Source organism: Cryphonectria parasitica, assembly GCF_011745365.1.
Source record: "Cryphonectria parasitica EP155 unplaced genomic scaffold M406scaffold_6, whole genome shotgun sequence".
Lineage (NCBI taxonomy): Eukaryota > Fungi > Ascomycota > Sordariomycetes > Diaporthales > Cryphonectriaceae > Cryphonectria > Cryphonectria parasitica.
In genome coordinates, this window is record NW_024468914.1 from 1,935,803 (window position 1) to 1,957,907 (window position 22,105).

General features: G+C 47.3%; 6 protein-coding genes across 6 annotated transcripts; 2 read left to right on the plus strand and 4 right to left on the minus strand.

The window, feature by feature from the left end:
- Positions 1-152: 152 nt before the first annotated feature.
- On the minus strand, positions 153-3,383 carry M406DRAFT_341037 (uncharacterized protein; the record flags this gene model as incomplete). Its single annotated transcript, XM_040921617.1, has 7 exons — positions 153-377; positions 498-769; positions 818-1,067; positions 1,188-1,298; positions 1,380-1,887; positions 2,032-2,254; positions 3,338-3,383. The coding sequence occupies 7 exons, from the start codon at positions 3,381-3,383 to the stop codon at positions 153-155; spliced, it is 1,635 nt and encodes a 544-aa protein (XP_040774473.1).
- Positions 3,384-7,525: 4,142 nt separating this feature from the next.
- Positions 7,526-7,744, minus strand: M406DRAFT_261952 (uncharacterized protein; the record flags this gene model as incomplete). The annotated part of the gene is made up of 1 exon (XM_040917479.1): positions 7,526-7,744. One exon carries the CDS (start codon positions 7,742-7,744, stop codon positions 7,526-7,528), a length of 219 nt encoding a protein of 72 aa, XP_040774474.1.
- A 358-nt stretch (positions 7,745-8,102) lies between these two features.
- On the plus strand, positions 8,103-8,822 carry M406DRAFT_74111 (uncharacterized protein; the record flags this gene model as incomplete). Its single annotated transcript, XM_040925696.1, has 1 exon — positions 8,103-8,822. One exon carries the CDS (start codon positions 8,103-8,105, stop codon positions 8,820-8,822), a length of 720 nt encoding a protein of 239 aa, XP_040774475.1.
- A 5,595-nt stretch (positions 8,823-14,417) lies between these two features.
- M406DRAFT_261587 (uncharacterized protein) lies at positions 14,418-15,169 on the minus strand (the record flags this gene model as incomplete). Its single annotated transcript, XM_040917452.1, has 2 exons — positions 14,418-14,745; positions 14,799-15,169. 2 exons carry the CDS (start codon positions 15,167-15,169, stop codon positions 14,418-14,420), a joined length of 699 nt encoding a protein of 232 aa, XP_040774476.1.
- Positions 15,170-16,745: 1,576 nt separating this feature from the next.
- M406DRAFT_74113 (uncharacterized protein) lies at positions 16,746-18,512 on the minus strand (the record flags this gene model as incomplete). Its single annotated transcript, XM_040925697.1, has 2 exons — positions 16,746-17,627; positions 17,736-18,512. The coding sequence occupies 2 exons, from the start codon at positions 18,510-18,512 to the stop codon at positions 16,746-16,748; spliced, it is 1,659 nt and encodes a 552-aa protein (XP_040774477.1).
- A 663-nt stretch (positions 18,513-19,175) lies between these two features.
- On the plus strand, positions 19,176-19,578 carry M406DRAFT_332013 (uncharacterized protein; the record flags this gene model as incomplete). The annotated part of the gene is made up of 2 exons (XM_040920697.1): positions 19,176-19,485; positions 19,559-19,578. 2 exons carry the CDS (start codon positions 19,176-19,178, stop codon positions 19,576-19,578), a joined length of 330 nt encoding a protein of 109 aa, XP_040774478.1.
- Between the last annotated feature and the right edge of the window lie 2,527 nt (positions 19,579-22,105).

Below are 22,105 nucleotides of genomic sequence, written 5' to 3' on the forward strand. Positions count from 1 at the left end.
ACTGCTGCCCTAAACATAACAATCGAAGATCAAAAGCTTCCCTAAGTACTGCATATCTCAATCTAGCATCTAAAGATGAAATCAATTCAGCTATCAGGAATATCGATATAATGCTATTCATCTATCTTATCTATAACTCTCAGAACGCCACTTCAGGAGTCCGGATAAGATACAATGCTAGATATTGCATTGTTGAATTCTTTAATAGTAGCATCGTATAGAGATTCTGATTCTGGCAGCGTGCCAATATATAACTTGCTTTCAGCTGAGATGAGAAATAGAATCCGGCGAAGTTCGCTGCATAGTAGCTTAACATAGGCAAGGGATAGCGGAAATTGAGCCAGAAGCTCATCAAAGCCATCAGCATGCATAAGCCCCTACTTGCTGCATGCAATATCATCAAAAGAACCCATATACTACATTTTCCAAATATTATTGAGCAGCCTTTCCTTTGGGTTGCAAAGAAACCCCCTCTCCCATGCCCGGCAGCCGCAGACCCAGAGGAGAACATAGAAGAAGAACTCCAGATTGTGTCGGAAGGTGTATTCAGCGTTCCGTAGGACCTCGATAGCCATAAACTCCATTGTGCCAGTCTGATAGCATGCACCTGATCTACCGCTGCTTATCTGCTTAGCTAAGTTAAGATTGATTAGCATTCCGGTAAATTCATTAGCATAGCGAGGATCTGTAATGATAATATTGTTTTTCGAGATATCTTTATATAGAATCTTGCTGGTCAAGTACAGAGATCGATGAGCTCTGATAACGTCTCGGAGAGCAGTAAGCAGTTCAGATATAGTTGTGAAGCTGTTAAGACCTTGCCCTGCAGGAGAGATAGCGAGGCAGCCGAGCTGGCGGTTGTTGTATGAATTAGAGCTCCGATTGTATAGACTGCTCGGAGTATCAGGTTTCAGCTCGTAGCAGAGCCCTGAGGAGTGGCTGTTAGACTTCTGCCTCTTAGCAGTAGCTATATTCTGGCTGTCAACAGACGCTCGCTTTCTTGAGTTATGGCTCTTCTGGCGAGCTAGCTGCAGTACTTGTGTTAGGGATCCAGATTGATTGGTGAACTGTTTGTTCGGCTCGGCTTGGCTAATCTGCTGCAGCTGGAGCGATTGCGAAGTAAGGAAGCGGGATGATGTGAGCTCAGCGCTGGCAGCACTATGAATAGTTCATGGGCGACCAAATACGAGATTGCTGCGGAGATTAGCAATGCTCGTAATTCTCTGATATCCTACAAACTGAGCAATGCCCTCAATGCCTTTCTCGTAAGCAAGCCTAAGATGATCTGCCTCTGGGAGCTGCTTGTTCGAAGTTTAGAAGAACTTCATAACATTATTGTGATTAGTTGTTCTAAAGTAGGTTATGCTTTAGCAGACTACTGCTCTCTGCTTAATGAATAGCTTCTGATCTAGCTGTAGTTTCCTCTTCTTGCTATACATATTGCTTGTAAGAGTAATAGTGCGCTTGCTGCTTCTGCAGTTAGTAAAAGTATTGAGGCTGAGCTTCTTATCGCTTATGAATGCATATCCAGCCAGAAAGAGTATAAACTTATTGAGCTTCTTGTGAATATCGAATTCGCTAGAGCTGTAAGAGCTTGATCTATCAAAAATCCAGAGCTCCATCTTGGTTCCGTATAGGAAGAATCTGTAAGCAAACCGACGGATAAGCTGGCTGATAAAGAGATTGTACATGTAGCGAGAGAGCTGTAGCAGCAGCGTTTTAGGGCTGGGGTGTGACTGCTTATGCTCTCTGAGAACGAGTATATCCTTCCAGTTGTATTTGGAAGTATCAACGCCTCTAGGCTTCAGGAAGACATCGAGCTGCTGCAAGGCCTTACTGCCCGTCAGAGCGCTGATGCTCGGAGCGCTGTGGTATGTGGATGGTATACTAACGAGAAAGTTCTCCTGGAATTGAAGCAGCTATGCTCAGACGTTCTCCTGTATTGGGAGATTGGAAAAGTCCGTCTACCGCTCATCGATATGTCTTGCGCTGATGGACTGGTAGATAGTTCTGCACTGCTTGGTTCATAACTAGCTTTCGAAGTATTTTTCGAAGAAGCTGTTTACGCCTCGAAAGATAGTCCCGTTGAGCTCGTACAAGAGAGCCTGATTCAGTATCTTCTTGGTCTGCTCCTTGCCCTGAAACGACGACGTGGAGCGGACCACCGGCGTGCTGCTAACAGGCGTCGGGATGCTTCGAGGAGGGGTTTTCGGGGCAGCAGGGGCTAATGCAGTGATAGCGGCATGGAATTCGTCTCAGATCAGTGTATCACCGGAACGGTCATCGAGAGCTGTCTTGAGGAGGGGTTTGATGCAGTCGAGATCGAAGTTGTTAGAGAGAACAGCAGAGATGAGTCTCAGGAGATCCTAGCTAAGGGAGCTGTGGTTTGCATTCGAGCGCAGATTACGGAGAGCTGGGAGGGTTCGGATAGTAAACAGGAGATCGAAGGCGAGATTCTGGATATCTGTATAGAATTTAGACAGGACTCTTTCAGCTAAGCATTCATCTTTCTCTTACCTTCTTTAACAAGCTGATCAAGCGCGTCTGGGGTGCAAGAGATGTTTCTGTCTTTACAGAGTGAAGCAAAAGAAGCATGAAAAGCATCAAGTTTGTTCCTAATCGGATAGCTTCTGATCTCTAATAGCAATTGATCCGCTATTGTAGGTATGTAGAGCTACAGCATAAGCTAGAGAGAAGAGGCTGTGAGTATAAGAAGGGGGATTGATTCGATAATGCAGTAGACTTGATTCCGTAAGCGTATTTTCAGAGTTGTTGATGAGAGCAGCATATAGGAGCGGTTTGATGCGGTTGGGAACGGAGCCGAGAGCGTTGGGCGGCGAGATGGCTTCAAAACAGTCTGTTCTAGCAGGAGGTTGCAACGCTCTGTATTATAATGTAATCAGCTGAGTGAGCGTGCAGAGCTGGAAGCTAGCTAGCGTTCTTTACCGTCTTAGTTGAGTTAATGGATACGTTCGAGATGCTCTTTTCTTTGCGAAGTACTAAAAGATAAGCAGCTGGTGATGATCTTTGACTGTAGTTGAGATGCTATAGGAGGAGGATATAACTCCTAAGGTGGATGCGGTTGATGGAGGTTGCGTTTAGAGAAGCACCAGCTCAGCTATGCGGCTGAGTTAGCCGGAAGGAACATTTCTATTCCGAGTCGATTATTCGTCAGTCATTCCTGGCGGCTGAATGTGGGGTAGGGCGTCATTTGGTAGCAACAAGGTAAACCCATCATACCCGTGGGCGCTAGCTTTCCTGGCCCACCTCCGTTCCTCCAGTGAGCGGGATAGCGAGCTGCACTTATACCGGTCTCACAGTGATTTCCTCCCCTTACCATTGCTAATTGTCCCTTGCTGAATCTTCACACTCGAAGACTTCATGACTGTTGCGCAGCAAAAACGTTACAGCGATGTAGGACGGATTTCGGTACTTCAAATCCGGAGCATGCTGGACAGGCGGCAAGTGACCTACATGATGTTCTTGACGAGGATATCCTCTCGAGGCCTGTTACGCTACCAAGTCCTAGGTCGACATCTGAAAAGCAAAAGTCTGGAGGCTGGTTAAGTGTTAGAGAGACGTTCAACTTTACGCCCATACGAACGACGACATCAGGGGCGCGATCAGTCAGAGAGCCGAGCTTCTTCGACGGCGTTAACCAACGACGCAGGGGATAGAAATTACATCAGGGCTCTGTTGTAGATAGCTTGAAGTGCACAGCTGGATTGCAGTTTCAAATAACTTACTCTAATTTCCAGATGGCTATTATCTATTGAGAACGATATCCGTTTTGCTTCTTGAAGGTCTCTCAGTGTGAGAGGGCAGTTGCTCAAGTTCCAGCCTGTGCCTAGTGTGTTTCTGATCCTGACGTTTAAGCCGCTATCTATGGACTGGACGTAGATTTGAAATTTTCTTGAAAATACATAACCCGACTTCACCTTGGCTAGAACACCCGGCGAATAGAAATCTGTAGTACGTTCGATCTCGCCGTTACCACGGAAGCCAAGGCAGACACCGCGCCTGCACATCCTTGTTAGGATAGCAGTCAAGTTTGGGCCGCCGGCACTTTACAGCCAGAGTGATCACATTAGGCAGCTCAGTTTCTTCCGGCATTTCAACCAGCTTGAGGTAGAAGAGTGAAGCCACGATCTGACTTCTTATTTCGAGTACATTGTGGCTGATGGTAGAGTTAATCTCGAGGTCGACGGAACATCCCGGCCATAGTCCTTGTGTTTTGGCCTCTGCACTATAGAATCTAATAATTAGAAAAGCAACCCCTTACGCGGGAGAAGGAAGAAGCTAACTAATCGGTGACCACTTGTACCTTACTGCTTTGCAGCTTATCTACACCAAATCTGAGTCCGCGGGCCAAAGTCGAAAGACTCTTTGCCTATCTTGCATGATGAAATCCTCCGAAGATGATATAGGCAGTCATCCACTAATGCTTGCAGAAAATCATCATAGTAAAGAAAATACCAATTCCATTGGCAATAACAAGACCAAACAGATTATGCAGTGGACATCGCAGCTTACTATATATATGCTTTAAAAGCTTTACAATTTTCATCCTATCTTTCCTCTCTCTCCCTAGTGTTAAGATGCGTATACCTGCTGATCGAGGTTTGACATTTAGCAGCATGTTATTAACCTTCCCATACAGGAGGCAGGCGGGCAGTTGGAAATCATAGCCGCTTTCGCTGCAGCCGTAACACTGAACGCATATCTCGCAAATCTCGTGACCACATGATAGAGTAAAGCGTGCAGATTAGGACAAACATGAGAGGCATAATGATTTATAAACCTTTCCTGCATGTCCTACTTCGGCCAGGACTTTCCTGTGTAATGAAAGTGGGTGAATGCTATAGTTGTCAATTTCGCGTGCTAGAGAGGTGAATTCGTTCCGAACCCGCTGTATAATAGGTCTCGCCAAAGCGATCTTATCATGGTATAGCTCCTCAAAAACATTATCATGCGGAAATGCTGCCCCATGTCAGCGGCGGTTAGGCATTACCTATGCCTATTAACTTACCGCCTATGCCGGCGAGATATTGGTCTCTCAGCAGTACTGATGCTACCAGACGAGGCATTTGTACGGCAACGCTGCTCCGGTCAAAGAGTTTCCGCACCTGCTCCTGAAACTGTTCAGGCAGTGGAAACGAGCGTGCAGCTCGCATTAGATTGAAAATACCGGCCACATTGCATGAGAAGTGAAGACAAGCGGCTCGAAGGACTTGAATAAGTTGCGAGCCGGTAAGCGGAGCCCTTTGGGTTAATAGACTTCGAGATACAGCTGTGACCTGATAGCACAGGCCTTGGTAGTCTCGTGGGCCATATATTGACTTCAAACCAGTGAAGCATGACTTCCAAGCTGTCTCTGAAGCGCTCGGGTCGAGCTTCCCATTGATAGCTCGAAGCTTCACGGTCATTCGAAGACCGAGATCCTCGGGCGCTGGCCAGCTAGATCGCGATATGCAAATCAGCGGTCGGTATCTGTTCCTTTGGCCCGCGATCAACTTCACCCAAGTGGCAAGCAGTTGCAGAATATTGTCAAGAATTCCAAACTCTTCCTCTTGAAACACGACAGCCGTACTTATTGGAACAAGCGCAAGGGCATGCAAGCGATTTGCAACCTCGGTATGCTTGGCATACCCACTGCGTAGAGGATACAAGGATATATTGCCTTTTGCAGGACTGCATCCGATTATTCTGGTGCCTTCTGCTAAATGTAAAGTAGACTCAGCGATAATTGTTTGATGATTAACACAGTTTAAGTCTATCCGATGGAGCCGTGCAGAAGAAAGCCTGCCTCGTATAAACAAAATAATAAGCAGTTCTGTACGATGGGTGCTGATGTGCTGATAGGCATCTTTGTATTCCACTAAGACTGCATCGCAGACCCCCGCCCGCTGAAGATCTATCCAACAGTGCGATGCCATGATTAGTAGATCATGGGGGACCTGCGAAATTAGACACCGCAAGTTTAGATTACCAAGATCTTATAGCGCTCTTTTTTTTCCTTTTTTTCTTCTTTCTTCTTTCCGTGAATTCCGTATCAGGATTCAAGAACCCGGAGTAAGAAAAGCATACAAAATCAGCAATATAAACTGACACTGCACCGGCCTCTCCTCCGTTATACTAACTAAATTCAATCATTGCGATTATGGCTTCACTTACGCCCACTTCGGAAGACGGTGTCACACTAGTTGGATCTCCAGAGTCCTGGCGATCCTGCAGCTCTAGCTGCGATGAAATTGCAATTGAAGACAGCTTTTTCAATATGGATGCCTCTGAAGGTTCACCTTTTCTCCGTATTTTGTACGCATCAGATCGGAATTTTCGGGGTAGTAAAGTCGAATTTATCCAGCTTCTGCTTGATGCTGGAATCAATATTTTAGGGCACGACAGTGCCGGCAACACTGCCCTGCACATTGCGGCTTGGGATACAGATCTGGTCCAAGACAGCAGTGAAACGCTTGGGTCACAGATGATCAGAATGATGCTTACAAACCGGCCAGAAGTACAGGCTTATGTCACTGCGTTGAATGACAACGGCTAGACACCTTTGGATGTGGCGAGGGAGTGTAGAAATGTCTCCTGCGTAGAGTTTCTATGGAGCATTGTAGGAACCTGATTCAGAGAAATGAAATCCGGGTTGTGGTAGTCTGCTACAAGATTCCTGCTTCATCCTACTACTAGATTTCGGATTTCATCTACTATCAGATTTTGTATTGCATTTGCTAGTAGACTTTAAGATTCATCTGCTAGCAGACTTAAGATATCATTTGCTACCAGATTTAGCTGCTACCAGACTCCAGAGCTCATCTGCTACCCGACTTGAGATATTTTCTGTCATCAGACTTATTGCTACCAGACTAAGGGGCTGATCTGCTATCAGGATTCAGAGCCCACCTGCTACCAGGGTTCCGGCCTCATCTATTATCAGCCCACAGAATTTAACTATTACCAGGCTTCAGAGCCCACCTGCTACCAGAATCCAGAGCTTATCTATTACCAGACAACAGAGTTTATCTATCACCAGGCTTCAGAGCCCACCTGCTACCAGGATTCAGACCTCATCTAGTACCAGACCACAGACTTCATCTACTACCAGGCTTCAGAGCTTGTCTGCTACCAGAATTCAGAGCTCATCTATTACCAGACCACTAGAGTAGAGCTCAAGCCACCAGGACCGAATCGCCTGATTCAGTTGAGGCGTGAAGTCTAACCCAGCGTCGAATCTCTCCCTGAGGCTGCCGTTTCAAAAGATATAACTGCCACTTACAGATACAGGACATAATTGTCATAAAAATCAGACATAACAATACAATGCCAAGTGATACCCAAGCTGTGGGCGACCATCTGCCATTTTTCGCTGTGTAAACATTTACAAGAATAGAAATAAGTCCGCTTAAAGAATTTAGGGCTCCAGATCTGAATTATTAGCAAAGGGGCATATAGTATTAAAAAGGTATCCTTACAAGAACAGACGAGATAGTAGCCAGTAAGGATTTTTCGAGAATTTGGCTCATAGATAAGCAACACCTGCAAGTCCTGCACAACAGAATATAGCAGATACTGGCAAAAGCGGTATATGTTGAAGAAAGGATTCTGATTTCTGAAGCGAGGTGAAAGTCCCAGGCAAGACCAGAACTCCAGAAAGAACGCTGCAAAGGGCCCCTACTGCTGCAATATTATAATATGCAGGGACGCTATTCGCCTGGAGAATCACGTTGCTGTAATCCATATTTTGACAGATTGATCTTATTTTTTGGGTGTAAGGTCACAGTGGAGTTGCAATTAAATACTTCTTGAACCCCTTCAAACCTATTCCTGAATTCTTGAATCGCAGTGGCAGTACTTAAAGCGTTGTGCAAAGTAGACCTTGTACTAAATATATCCTTAGCGATATGCTCAGAGGTCTACGGCCTAAAAATAGGACCCTATTGTGAAAGTGGCGCCTCGCAGAACCGCTGCGTCCAGAAACGAGAACAGCGCACCTGAAATTGAGAAGCCGCCGACTGTTTCCGGTCGAGCCACAAGTCTTCTTAAAAACCCTTGCTGCACCTGTCTGATGGCAGGCAACTTGTAGCATTATCTTCGTCATGACGTCCTCCTCGGTCCCTTCCCATATCATGTCTCTTCCTGACGCATCTCCGGTTTGGCCTGACCCGCAGACTGAAGAGTGTGACTCAACTGCTCTTGCTACTGCTATTTTAGCCGGCGATGTGGAGCAAGTACGCAGCCTTGTCCGTATGGGGATCGGGCTGACACAGAGCCACCATTGGGTTCTGTACGAGGCTTGTCTGCAGGGTGCGCACATGGTCGACATCTTGCTGACCTCCCAGCGAGTGAACTTCAGCACCTTCATACCTAATGCGACCGGCGATCCCCTTTTGTTCTTTATTCTTCGGACACCATCATCCCGCTTTTCCACAGAGAGTAAGGTGGCCACTGTTGCGCAACTGCTAGACAACGGCATCGACCCTTGTCCGCTCGATCGGGTCGGACAGACGGTCTTGCATGCTGTAGCGGGTGTACGCCCTGAGAGTGGTCCCCTCCTGTCACTTCTGCTCAGAATATCTGCGAGAGTACACATCAACTCTCAAAATACCTTTCTTGACACGCCACTAGCGGTCACTATCCTCTCGGGCCATTTTGAGGCCGCTCAAATTCTTTTGGAGCACGGGGCAGATGTCCATGTAAAGATGGAGTGGGGGGAATCTGTGGTGCAATTCGCGCTGCGGCGTAATAACCTGTCCCAACGCACTAGACAGCATCGGAGCCTGGGGCAATGCAGGCCCGGCTTGAACTCTGTCCGATAGGGAAGGTGGGATCAAGACGCGTACTGTACGGTGAAGGGATAGCCAAGCGCGACCGGAGTCATCCCTCGTCGTTTCAGTGTCATCGGAGGTATCCTCTTCCGACCAGGTGAAGCTCAACTCGGGGTCAGTGTTGTTAGCATCCCAGAAGACGCCGCAGTAAAAGTCGACCTTCCTGCCGTAGAGGAACTAACGGTCTTGGACTTCGATTTGATGTTTTTCCCAGGGCGACGATCCACATAGACCACAAGCAAGAGCCCACGGTTCCCTCACATCGATGTCGCTCTCGCGGCAGAATTTCTCGAAACCAGATGTTGCATTCCAAAAGGTTGTCTCGTAGTCGGCCGTAGGTCTAGATTCAGGATGCAATGTCGAGCAGCCGACACAGTAATGGAGCCGCTCCTTAGCATCCCCCTCAAGTCTCTGAAGCAGCTGGTTTTGAGCAGACTAAATTGAGGCTTTCCAATGGGTCCCGAATTCGGTTGTTTCCCACCAACTTGGACGCTCGACAGGCACAGGACCGCAGATACGCCGCAACTCATTAATACTGGAATCCAACGGATAAAGATCCCAAACACGGTAACAAGATAGATAGAAGCAAAACCTGTTAACCGTTTCCAAATGCTCGGCAATCCAAAGGATCAATTCACTTAAGAGTCTCTCAAAGTAATTCACCTAATTCAACGGAGTGGATGCCGTGGCGGAGTGTTCTAAACTGGGTTCCACTGCAATAATTCCTGTACGGGGATTGGTCAAAGGTCACGTGAAGAGGTACCTCCAGGGATCTCCGCGTTTGAAGAGGAGGAAAGTGTAGCATCGTGCCTTCCTAATATAGACGGAAATCGTTGAAAAAGGTGGTGGAGGCAAGCGCCGCAGGCCGCGCCGCAGGTAAGGGGGTCCAGGGGGTTTCCCCCTGGTAATTAATTAATGCTCTTCGATGAAGATTTGAATATAGATAATTTGAAGCTATTCAGATATTTCTATTAGTTATTGAGGTTCTTATCAATCTTATCTGTACTGAAAACAGGCCTGCTAGCCTGCTATAGCAAATGCTAGCTATATGCCTGCCATCTATATATCTATCCACCCATCTTTCTTTCTATCTAATAGAAAAATTTGCAACAAAATAAACAAACAAATAAACGAACAAACAAACCTACAAATCATTCAACAGAGCCCTCAAACCATCATCGCTATCGAGGTCTATTCAAAGTACGTTTCAGTGAACTCGTTGCTTAGCTAAGTTAAGAGTATACTCTATTTCAGCGCACCCATTACTCCCGCGCATTACAAGTGCACTCAATCATAGTGCACTCACCACTAGCCTTCGTTACAAGCGTGCTCTAGCTGAATGCACTCATTACTGCTTTTCATTACAAGTGCTCTATCAATAATCTCTACTAATACTGTAATCATATCTAGGCTCAGCATATCAGCTACTGTAAGCTAACAGCTGCTCAACCCTTCTCATCCTCCTGATAGAGATGGGCACGATCCTTTCAAGCTCTACCAGGCTGATCAATCCGATATTACTGGTTACAATAGCAACCAGGAAACGATTTACAATTGCAAGAGTTCCGGAATTATTCAACGATGCTGTAACTGTAGCAAGATTAAATTGATTGCATGCTTTCAGAAGAAGAAAAGCTGCAGAGATCCAGCTATCAACTGCCAGAAATGCTGTAACAAGCAGAACTCTTCCCAGGTTTGATTCTCTTCATATTTATATCTCTCGAGTACAGATTTCTAACATCTTGATAGAAAGCACCAAATACTGTACATTGAGTTCTTTCTGCTGTTACTAGAAGAAGCGCAGCAGCTGCAGAGTTATCCTCTCCAGAAGAAGCCAATCCAGCATCCAGACTGCTTCTCAGGCCTCTCTGTCCTATACAGGAAGAGATCTTGATTGCAACTAATCCTGTATCTAGTCCTAGTTCCGCTCCTTATCTATCTCCTACGCTTCTCTCTCGAGGCTGAGAACGCGGTATTCTGCAGGCTGCTTCTCTAGGTCAGCTAGGTGCGCAGCCTATTCCTCCCGCACCTGGCCCCCGTCTGAACCAGCCCTCTACTTTGAACCGGCTAAGTGGAATATTCCATCAGCGTAGTCAGATCGAGGATTATACGCCAGCCGAGCAACGAGCTCACGATCGATGTATCCGAGATAAGCATTAGCACTGGGCTCAGCGCTGCCAGGGCGAGATTCCCGATCTCACTCCTCCTTCGCAAGAATACCTCTTACAGCAGTTTGCTCCTGGCGACAGCCTGACTACCAGTGGCGCTGGCGATGGTGACAAAGACCCATGGTTTGAGTGTACTATTTGCAGCCTTCGCCATCATTGGTTGGCTGTATAGATGTGGTTGGCTGTATGGGTGTGATTGGCTGTATAGTGATTGGCTAGCTGTCATAAGAGTGGATCCTAGTTGCTGGAGAGCAGGAAAAAAAAAGTTGAATTGAAATTGAAATTTCAAGTCTAGGGTAAGTTTGTAAGATGCACTCGTTGCCCAAGCATGTCAAGAGTGCACTATAATAAAGTGCACTCATTACTTGCGCTGGTCAAGAGTGCACTGTAATAAGGTGCACTCGTTACCTGCGCTGGTCAAGAGTACATAGAACACTTCCGCTCCTGCCGTGCCCTCCAGCGGCTAGCTGCTTCCGCCCACGGCATTCACTCCGTTGATCCTTTAACCGTTCCACTCCCCCCGGCTGGCAAATGAAGATAAAAAGTGTGGCTGGCAATTGATGAGCGCCCTAGGATAAAGACTTAAATATACGAAAAAATTTGGTATACTCCCCATAGCTTGCGGAGGGCTGTAGTATACCAAATTTAGTGGAACGGTTTCGTATATTTCAATACCTAAGAGGTCTGGGCAATGTTGAAGATTGTAGAAAACAATCCTCCTGTGCAGGCCAGCACCGCCAGCTCCACTTGTGTTGTGTGTGACTGTTGCTGCCTTAGGCCATGGCCAGGCTTCGAAACTATAGGCCCCTGTGGATCCGTACGAGCCTACGGGCACGGAATTACCGGAACGCCGGTGTTCCCAAAAGGATTTAGTGCATTCACGATAGTAAATGCTGTGAACCTTCTGTATAAAAGATCTCGCCACAAATAGCATTGATAGCTAAATTTCTTTCCTGTTAATCAACAACCCTTTCGACTGATTTACTGACCTTATGTATCGTGAAGTCCCAAATCGGTAAAGAGGGTTGCCAACGTGAATACACACCCCCACCATCGGGAACCACGCACCTTACACACGCTAAATTACGGATAGCTCCATACAAACTCATTCTATTTACTTAAGCCATTTTCGGTCAGTTTTAATGCTATTCATTATAATACGGTAGACCGCGTCATGGCGGTGGCTCTATGGCCAACCGTGGTACAATCACCTGTTATCGTCCTTTATTATTCACTTTGTTACCAACATTATTATAAGCAATGACGAGCAGCAGTGCGCAGCGCTCCTGCATCCCCTTACTTAGCTTGTGGTAAATTAACTTTACTGAATTCGCGTCCCTAATGTGGAGGACTATATGTCCTTGTCCTTAATTGTATGGCTGCCTTGCGCTAAGAGAATTTTAGTGGTTGCTGCTATTAAGGACAATATTTATATCCGCGATCCATTCTTTTATGGCCGCCCTGCCGTCGATAATGCACCCGACCATATGCCCAATCCTCTTGTCAAGGGCAAGTGTAATGAGCACTGCAGTTATCCGTAGATCCTGAAGTACATAGGGGGTTTATGCTAGCAAGAGCGGTGCCAAGCATCGGCCTTAAATAGGAAACAGTCTCGTAATAGCGATGCAAGTGTTTACTGCCTACTGCCTTTAGGGCTATTGCTTCCAGTGGTGAAACAATACTTAGATTAACAACTCTGCGGTTCCGTGATGTTACGACCCGTGGTTTAGGCGTAAGCTACATGTACGGTTGGAAGGAATATTTGAACAGCGAGTTTGAATATCTGCTGATCTTTTCGATCTATCTAGTATAGTGGCACCTTCCACCGCGGCTTATTACACGTGACCTGCATGTTGGATGAGTCATAACACTTATGTAATAACGGCAGAAAAAGACCCTTGTAGAAGAGCGGCAGAAAGAAATATCGCATAAGCACGGCAGAAAAAAGACGCTTATAGAGGCGGCAGAAAAAAAAACCGTATAAGACGGCAGAAAAGATATGCTTATATAAGGAGTAGGAAAGGCTTTAAGGTTTAAAGCTGGCAGATTGGGAAGGACAATCTTGATTGTAGCAGAACATAGACATACCAAATCAATAGGGTAGATAGTGGGAGAAAGAAAGGAAGGGTTAGGCAAGAAGATCGTAAGAACTGGACCACCTTAAATAGTAGTACCTTAACCCCCCTCCTAAGTACAAAATGTTAAACGTTAAGCAGGCAAGCGAGTAAGCTTTAAGTAGGCACAGGCTTTATTAACAAAAGGCAGCTTAAGACTAAGGCTATAACCTCTAGATCTAATCTGAGATATTAGAGTACATTTACCCATGTCTATAGTGATAAATATACTTAGGGACGTAACTTAACGCCGTGGGTTGTCTCCACATGGTTCTTGAAATGGCCTAGGTTTTCGAACTTTAGTGCCTGCTCCCGGCACTTACGGTGGCTGCATGACATCTGTTTCATGCCGCTCAGCTTTCCCGCGTGCTTTTTGTCGAAATGATCGTACATCACAGCAGATCAGCAGAATTTGAATATCCTTTCCTCGTAGAACAGCCTTTCGTCCCCAATACAGCGCGGGCATTGTGCCCTATGCATTAGAAGCGGGAAGGGGTCTGGCCCTGGAGACTCTTCTTTTACCAAAATGTCAGCCGGAGCTTTCCGTCGCATGCGGGTTCGCTTTATAGTCTCTCTTTTACCACATAGAGCGATCATAAGCTCGGTCGCCTGGATACGGAGTTCGAACAGCTTCTTAGAGCTTGGGCTGTCGGGCTGGTTGCAAAGGATGTTAGCGAGCTGAGCACGTTCGGGTATATGCAGTTTTATTATCGGTTCAAAGTACTGCTCCTCCTCTTGCCCGTTAGCCTGTCTTTCAACATCCCAGGTCGGGCGGTTGTGAAAATGATGCGCCCGGTATTCGCGCCGGATCTCATTATCGCGCTGCGCCTGCTTGATCGCAATTGATCTAGTCAGCTCTCGAATCCGCTCCTCGTTTTCTGTGCCTTTGATCCTGTATTAGCCGCCTTTAAGCTGTGCTCTCTCTACTTCCAGCGCAACGATCTCCAGATCAGGCAGCATATTCTCCCAGATCTCATCAGGAACCATATTCTTGCTAGCACAGGGGTTATGCATAAGACCTATATATGAAAGCATTCCGATTAGGCTGTCTTCGGTCAGCTCGTTCAGAAATGCGTTTTGAAGATGAAACTGAACCTTTTTGTTGATATATGCGCTATTAAATGTGGCTCACTTCGGATCGTAGCGCATCATCTGGTCGCAGACAGCATCAGGTGCGTGGCCTACGCGCTGTTAGATTAAAATCGACTTTTATAGCATGGAAATGATATACCGTTAGCCGAGTTTGCTGCTCCCTTACGCCAGGCCTTCGGTTCAATCGCCTTCTTACATCCACTATCTAGCGATTAATGCGTCATATCATCTCTTAGCTTGTAATATGGAAGAGGTTGATATCTTGAAACAACATCGTCCAATTCATTTTTTGAAATCAAGTCGTCGGGTTTATCCTCCGGCAAAGAGTCGTCGCACCGGCGGAATATAGGCCGCTTGAGCCACTCTTTCTTCCAGCGTAGCGGAGTGCACTTGACTGGTCCCTGGTTCTTAACCTGAAAGACTTGTCTGGCACTAGTTAAATTCGTCGCTGCAAACGCGCCATCAGATCCTGCTAGACTAACAATAACGCTGATAAGACAGAAGATTAATCTTCTGGTAGGGGTAAAGAAGAAGATAGTCCTAGAGTAATCATTAGTTCCAAAATCATTAAAGACAACCGGGTAACTACTTACGGTTTTGGCTTATTATCTGCTCCTTTGTGGTATATAAACTTGATGGACATCGCCAGGACGTTGCCGCCGGTGTCAGGGTGGCGTACGACCATCAGCAAAATGTCTTCGTAACAGAGCGCCTTTGGACGTCCACGGCAAATGGTTTCTTGTGCGAGTAGCTCTTGGAGGAGCTGGGAATTTTCGTCAAGTGCCCTGTCTTTATCTTTGCCAAAAGCCCCTATTGCTTTCTGTGGAAATAACTCCTCCAGACATGTATCGTTGCCGCTTTTTCTCTCGCCGTCTACAAACTCGGCCGGTCGTGCCCCTGTGAAGGCAAGGGTGAGGTAACACCCCGATAGTTGTATGAGGAAGGGGCTAAGGAAAGAAAGCATGCCTGTCGCATCCCCAACCAAAAATCAGAACTATGGTTGAATTGGATGCAGAGACAACACGCATTGCTTGCACGCTGGAAAGCTGTATTAATGTGGCGCGAGGGGTTGGGGAAGGTCGAGGAACGTCAGAAAGATCGAAGGGGTTGAGGAAGATTGAAAGCGGATGAAGTGCCAGCTGGGCAGGAAGGAGAGGGCAGAGACGAGGGTAGGCGGGCAAGGCAATACTCTCAAAAAGACGTCAGAAAAAGGTGAGAGGTTGGAGGAAGTGGTGGATAGACACAGCAAACTTCTGAACCTAATCTAAGGCAGCTTACCGCTTATGCTGCTGAATCCATGAGATATCCATACTTTCGTCTGAATTTATGGTTCATAGAAAGACCAGGAAACTTCTATTGATAGCGCAAGGCAGGCACAGAACACCTGCTCTCAGCCATCTCAGCTTCTCTTCTCCCATTCACACAGCCCGAATGCAGACATCAATCCACCTTGCCCTAAACTGCTCGCCAGGTTCGCTACTCAGCAGATATCCTCAAAAATGCCGTGGTATGATTTATAACCTACTGCTTATCAGGATGAAAACTAGCTAATCAGGGGCAAGTCTTCTCGTCTACCGCTACAGGTCTAGGTGCGAGGAGAATCCAAACCGATATCACGGCTGGGAACCCAAGAGTATTACTCTGGACATCTCTCGGGAACAATTCATCCAAGGCCTCTGCACACTGTTGCGGATGTAAGACTGCATTCGTTCTATGCAAGATTCCGATCTATGCTGATGAATATCTTTTTCAGAAACGAGCTAGGGATTCTGCCACGAGAGTATAACACAGCAAACCTCTTAAATGCAGTGCGGGAATTAAGAAGGGTCGTGATGGACTGGCAGGTGGTGACAAGCGAGCACCTGCTCTCCGCTGTTGCCAGAGTACCGAGCGGGCTTCGCTATCAAGATTGCCTACCGCAACAGGACAAAAGCCTTATCGGGTGCTTTCAGGGCTTCCGCAACTTTCCCTGCATCGGCTTTAATCCCCAGAGTGAAGGGGTATTGGTTCGGCTAAGCTGTCTCGAAGAAGGATGGATACTTACACAAGCGCTCTTCGCGTTAGTCGGTTACCTCCCATCAAAGCTGGAGCCGAAGGATATGACTGGAATGCTAGTCTCTGGAAGCCCTGTAACAAATACAGCATTGCTAATTAAGGGGTTACGAGACTCGAAGGCTATATGGGAGGAAGCCTGTGCGTTTACCTGCGAGTGTGATGCTGTTTAGCTGAAGAAATAAATGCATCTTCATATGACATCTCGCATTCTAATTGAGCAGCTTTTTGTTTGGGGGGGGGGGGGGGGGGAAGGATCAGTTGGATCTCAGATGCTGCTAACAATCACTTCAGAGGCAAGTTCCGCTTCCCCATCTCTTCAAGCTATCTCCAATCCTTCTCTTCATCTGTCATACCACACGGTCCCTAGCACTTATTTTCTGTACTGACATGTCTTGTCGCGCCCTGTTCGCCCCTGCTACGACCACGCGTAGCTATTAACACGATAGCGCCTCGCCATGCGACCCGCGCCGCCTATACTGAGACTATCAAGCGTTAGAAACACCTGGGTATCGACCACCTGGCGTGCGCATGAAGTGCGCTACCATTACGGAGTACGATTTCGTTCCGTCTGCGGAGTAGCCGCTGGTCTTGAGCTGCCAGCTCTCCACTGCCTCTGCGTCTGCCTGCGGAGGTTTGAGAAGGCCCAGAAGTCTACCGAGTCTACCAGTGCCATGTCCAACACAGAGACTATCCAGATTAGTAAGCACGATACTACGCTTCCCAGCCCTGGCTTCCTCGTGCTTCTCCCGCCAGACATAGTAAGAGTCGGTCGCACGAGCCTCTCGGGCTTCAGCGACACGGATCTGGTCTATCTCTCTCCGGATCACAAGTGTATCCCGCTGCTGCGTCACATGCTCAAGAGTGCGCTCCAGGTCCTGAACGCGGCGGTCGAGATCCGTAAAGGCACCCTTCTCGTAGTGCTCCAGGGCGGCCTCCCAGGCCCAGACAGCATGCTTGATCGGAGTGTGGAGCCGCAACCCGCCGAGGGGAGAGGCTGCCTGCTGCACCGGTGCGCTTGAGCGCTTGCGTTTGAGAAGAGACCACTCGGCGCCGGTCTGCGCAGGAGACGAAGCAAGCACCGATTTGGCCGCGTACATCTTCCTCATGAAAGGCATCAGGTAGCCAGGGACAGGCACACACTCACACTCGTTGCCGTTCGAGCATCGAGCACAGCAGGCAGAAGACGCCGCATCTTTCATATCGTGGCATGCTCCGTCGGACTGGTCACTGGCCAGGCTCTTGGCACAACCAAGACAGGGGATAGGACGTACTGGCCCCAAGGGACCTGCACCCTGAGAGCCGGCAGGGCCCGCAGAAGGAGAAGTAGAAGGGGATGCTGCGAGGGCTAAAAGAGCTCTGAGTGGGGGCTGGAGAACAAAAAGACATCTCTCGACCTCGAGACGCTGCCGTTCGCTGGGCCTGAGAGATGGTTAGATGTGAAAGGCATGACAGAAGAAAGCTCCCTCAAGTCTCACCTTATTTGGCCTGCATACAGCCAGAGGGCTGAAATGTTCAGCTTCCTGCTCATCGTCCACTTCTGAGCCAGCGCATAGCGTAGGGTGACCAGCAGCCGCCTCGTGAGAAACACTGCGAGGTGCCAGGACAGGCGAATCTCCAGGGCCAAGATTCGCACAGGTCTCATCTGGGCATTTTGGCACAGACGAAGCTCTTTCCGTGGCGCCGACCACACGAAAATACTCAAACACGAACTCAGGCCCACACGGCATATTCTGGAACAGCATCCTCATACATGCCTCGTCTGGATGATTCAGGCATTTTCCGTAGTTCTTGAAATGCTCCACGTTCTGGATCATCTGGCGGGTTAGAGAGAGCTGGAGCACGCTCTGGGTTACGCGTTCCTCATTCTGCTTTATCCTGGACTCGATGTCCTCCAGCAGTCTCCAAGCATAGAGTAGGTGGTCTTCGATCTTCCTGTCCCATCCAATACCTGAATCGTCCTCTGTCTTGCTTGATGCAGGATCATCAATCGGACTGTCAGGCGCGTACATAGTCAGATTCGTTCCAAGCTTTGATACACGAAGGCTATACCGGGCATTGCCACTGTCAACATGGCCATTACCTTCACAAGGTCCTGCGGATGAGGGGTTTCGACTAAGACTCGCGATGACCTCCTCGCTGAGGCGAGGAACCGGGGTCGCGGAACGGCTGCGAGATCTGGTCGGACTGCAGGTGGGAGAACTGGGGGAACTGGGGAGCAGAGAAAAGCCAGAGTCGGGCTCTGAAGACGCCATTCTGGGTCGCGCAGGCTCTTGAAAAAGCTCAAGCCAAGAAGATGGGCAGCAGAAAGGGGTTGTTGAGAAAGGAAAAAAGAATATGAGAAAGGAAAAAAGAATGCTGCAAGGCCACTGCCCATTGGGGGCAGCCTTGTGGGCAGGCGAGGATGGAGAACCCCTGTCCTGCTTTTGTGGGAAATGTGGAGACCCCGCCGTGTCTGGGCTCCACTTGCCTCACGCGTTCTGGCCAATCAGATCGTGTAGTCGTCGTAGGGGAGGGAGTGGCAGGGAGGCAAGGTGTGAAAACCACCTCATACAAGCCTCAGATGGCCACTGCAAGAGGAATTTCCTTTCTTTGAGCTGCGAAAAGAACAGATGAAACAGGAGAGAAGAGGCTGAGAAACACCTCAACGCTGTTTCTGGGACCTCTATGCACACAAGGTGCTCGGCCGTTCACCCTATCAACGTCTGGGACAGTCCCGCTCCTCCTCCCTCTCTCATTGCAAAATGCTGCTTCCCTCTCTTCGGTACCATCCAGCCTCGCTGGCCCCCTTTCCTCCTGCAACAGACTTCTTCTCCCAGAATACCCACCACAAGCAGTTACTGCAGCGAGGACGACTACCGGCGAACATCGGCTCTTGATCCAAAGTTCTTTCTCGCATCCCTTCTGCTTTCATCAGCATGACTCCCGACAGCGAGGCCAGCCAGGGATCTCCAGAGCGACCAGTGTCCATGACGCCCCCTCAGGCGCAGTCTTCTCAGGACAAGCTGACGACCAGGCGCCGGGCCATTCCTTGCGAAGCATGCCTCAAGCGCGAACTGCAGCATCTAGAAGACCCGTATTACGGGATGATCTATAAGGGCCAGCCGAGTAACCAATACAGCTTGAGCAGATGCTACGCAGCAATAGAACCTAACAAGAGTCTAGAAAAGAATACCAAGGCTTGTACCCAGTATACTGGCAGCAGCAAAAAGGCCAAATACACTTTTCGTAATTAAGATAATCTGTATACCACAACTGCTTAACATTTGACTCAAGTTAAATCTTCTAAATCACTAAACAGAGAGGATAATTATGTCGTGAATGTCTATTTCCAATATCCAACATTATTAACTTTGCTAACTACAAATATAATATCATCAATTTATACCTTTGCTCTTATACAATGATTAACTAAAAGCCCCTGATCCTGTCGGCTTGATGATTATTGCTGAAAGGATTTCGAACGGTATGAAAAGCTATGCTCACTTGAGTTGGCGAACTTGGGTGTCGAGAACGCCTAGGTGCTCAAGGCCGTATATATAGCGGCTGAGCATCCGAGCCATTATTTGGTTACGACTGCTCCGGGAAGGACGGCAAGCCCGACGATCGTCGGAAGCGCGAATGGAACCGGCCCCCAAGCCCTGACAGGAAGCGCGCATATAATGTCACTGAGGACGAGGATGAGGAATTATGGGAAATGAACTGTATTGGACTGCGCTTAGGGAAGCAAAAAAGGGGGGAAAAGAAAGGAAGGGAAGAAAAAAGCTGGCTAACTGGGGCTATAGATAGGTTGGCTGGCGATAGTGGGGCCAGTGACTCACCTGGCCTCGCACACCTAAGCTATCCTCAAAAGCCTCCTCGAGCCAGCCAGCTACCTTTTCAACCCCTCGAAAGGCTAAACAGCTATATCAACAGCTACAGGAGAATCGGAACCGTCTTTTATCAGCACCACAGCAACGCCTATTCTTTAGGAAGATACAGAAGGCCTATAGCGAGAGGAATATAGAGTTTGCTCAAGCCTTGGAAAGAAATAAGGCATTGGAAAAGCAAGTTGAGGCGATGAGGCCTACTAAAAGAAGGAAGGTTGATGTGAGCCCGAATTCGAAGTTTGCGGATATTGAGGCTATACAGAGAGCCCAAATAGCAGTCAATCAAGACGAGGATAGTCAGAATGAAGAGAGCGATATCGAATTAGTTACTGATGAAGAGGATTGCATCGTAGTGGGTGAATAGTATGTAAAGCTAATCAATATATATATATATATATGTATATATGTAGTGTGGCTGACCAGGGTGGGCGGGAACTACGGATGGGCGGAAACCCCCCCCTTTGACTTATCGCCACGCCATGTAGGTGCGATTTCGGTGCTTAGCTGCGATTCTGGTAGGGTGAAAAGTAACCAAGGTGGAGAATCATCTGTAAAGCCAGCGAAATCATGAAGCTTGATCTGGATATTAGCTCCATTGCAATACGAAACAAGAATTATGCTAGACTCAATATTTCAGTAGATTAAGCCATAATCATAAAGATAATAGAAGCTGGAAAGGCTCTGCTGCGCAATAATATTGCATTCAATGCTTGTAAATAGCTAGCTACTATAATGATCTTTCAGATTGCTCAGAATGCAAGAGCTTAGAATAATAAAAGTCTCAAGATTGTAGCTTAACAAACAAGTTAGATTCTTCTGGAAATTGATATTAGAATCAATTCAATAGTAATAGCATTTGGCAATAATGTATATATTGGAAGTTTTTTATTATCTTAAGCTTAAGTTAGTAATGATGCTGCTGAAATTTGCATCAAATCTTTGTTATAGGAATCATATTCCTAAACTCCTAAGCTTCAATGATTGAAAGACTATCATCAAGCCTCTCTTCTTTAAAGAGATACAATAAAGGAAAGATGAGGATGGAATTTGAAACCAATTTTGAAAATACCAGTTAACAAACGCAAGGAAATACCATGTATAGTTTCCCATTGCTAACCATCTATCATGATTGCAGTTCTTATGCTATCGGAGAATGCACCAAAGTTCTGGAATTTCAAGATTCGGTTTTCGAAGCGAAGAGAACAATGCCGTCATCCAATACTGTCCAGAGCGGGCAACTGAAACTGGCAGCTGCTTTCTGTGCCGAAGTCGAACTGCTGATCACCAGAGAAACCAGTATCCACGAAAATGAGCAGAGATTCTGCTAACATTAGATGTTGTGCTATGCAATTCCTTCGAATTGTAGCTAGCGCAAGTGGCGATGTATTGCTAGCAGAAATCCGAGCAATGATAAGGAGCATATTAGTTATAGCTTCGGAATTGCTAGAATAGTTCAATACAACAAATCAGCCCACTGGATGAGCTATTGAATTGATATTAGAGACTGAGGCTAGGGCTTCCGGGAGACTCGCTGCTGTCCCATGAGGAGGCTTGGGGAAAGATACGATGGGAATATAAGCGTTTTTGGGCAATGTTGACAGAGGAGCTTTGAAATATGAGAGACTGCATATACTTTGTGCAGTATTCAGCTGCTAGGCTAACTCTACTCTATTGCATACATCTCGTTAGCAGCTTGGGTGTGCTATTACTGAGGAATACATGCATAAGCTCATTTTGGGTGCGGAATTAGATTTCTGAAAGGAATCAGCAAGAGCTTCAAGATGCTGAGCTTTGCAAAACTGATTGATAAGTGCCTAGTCCGGACGCCAACTCACCGATTCATTAAGAGTGAACACCAGATTAGTCAGAGTAATCTTGCAGACCTGCACTAAGGCTGACAGCATGAGGAACTTTATGCATATATAGCTTGCTGATTCAAGCAGAACTCAGATATGCACTTTCCTGCTTTCATTCAGAAC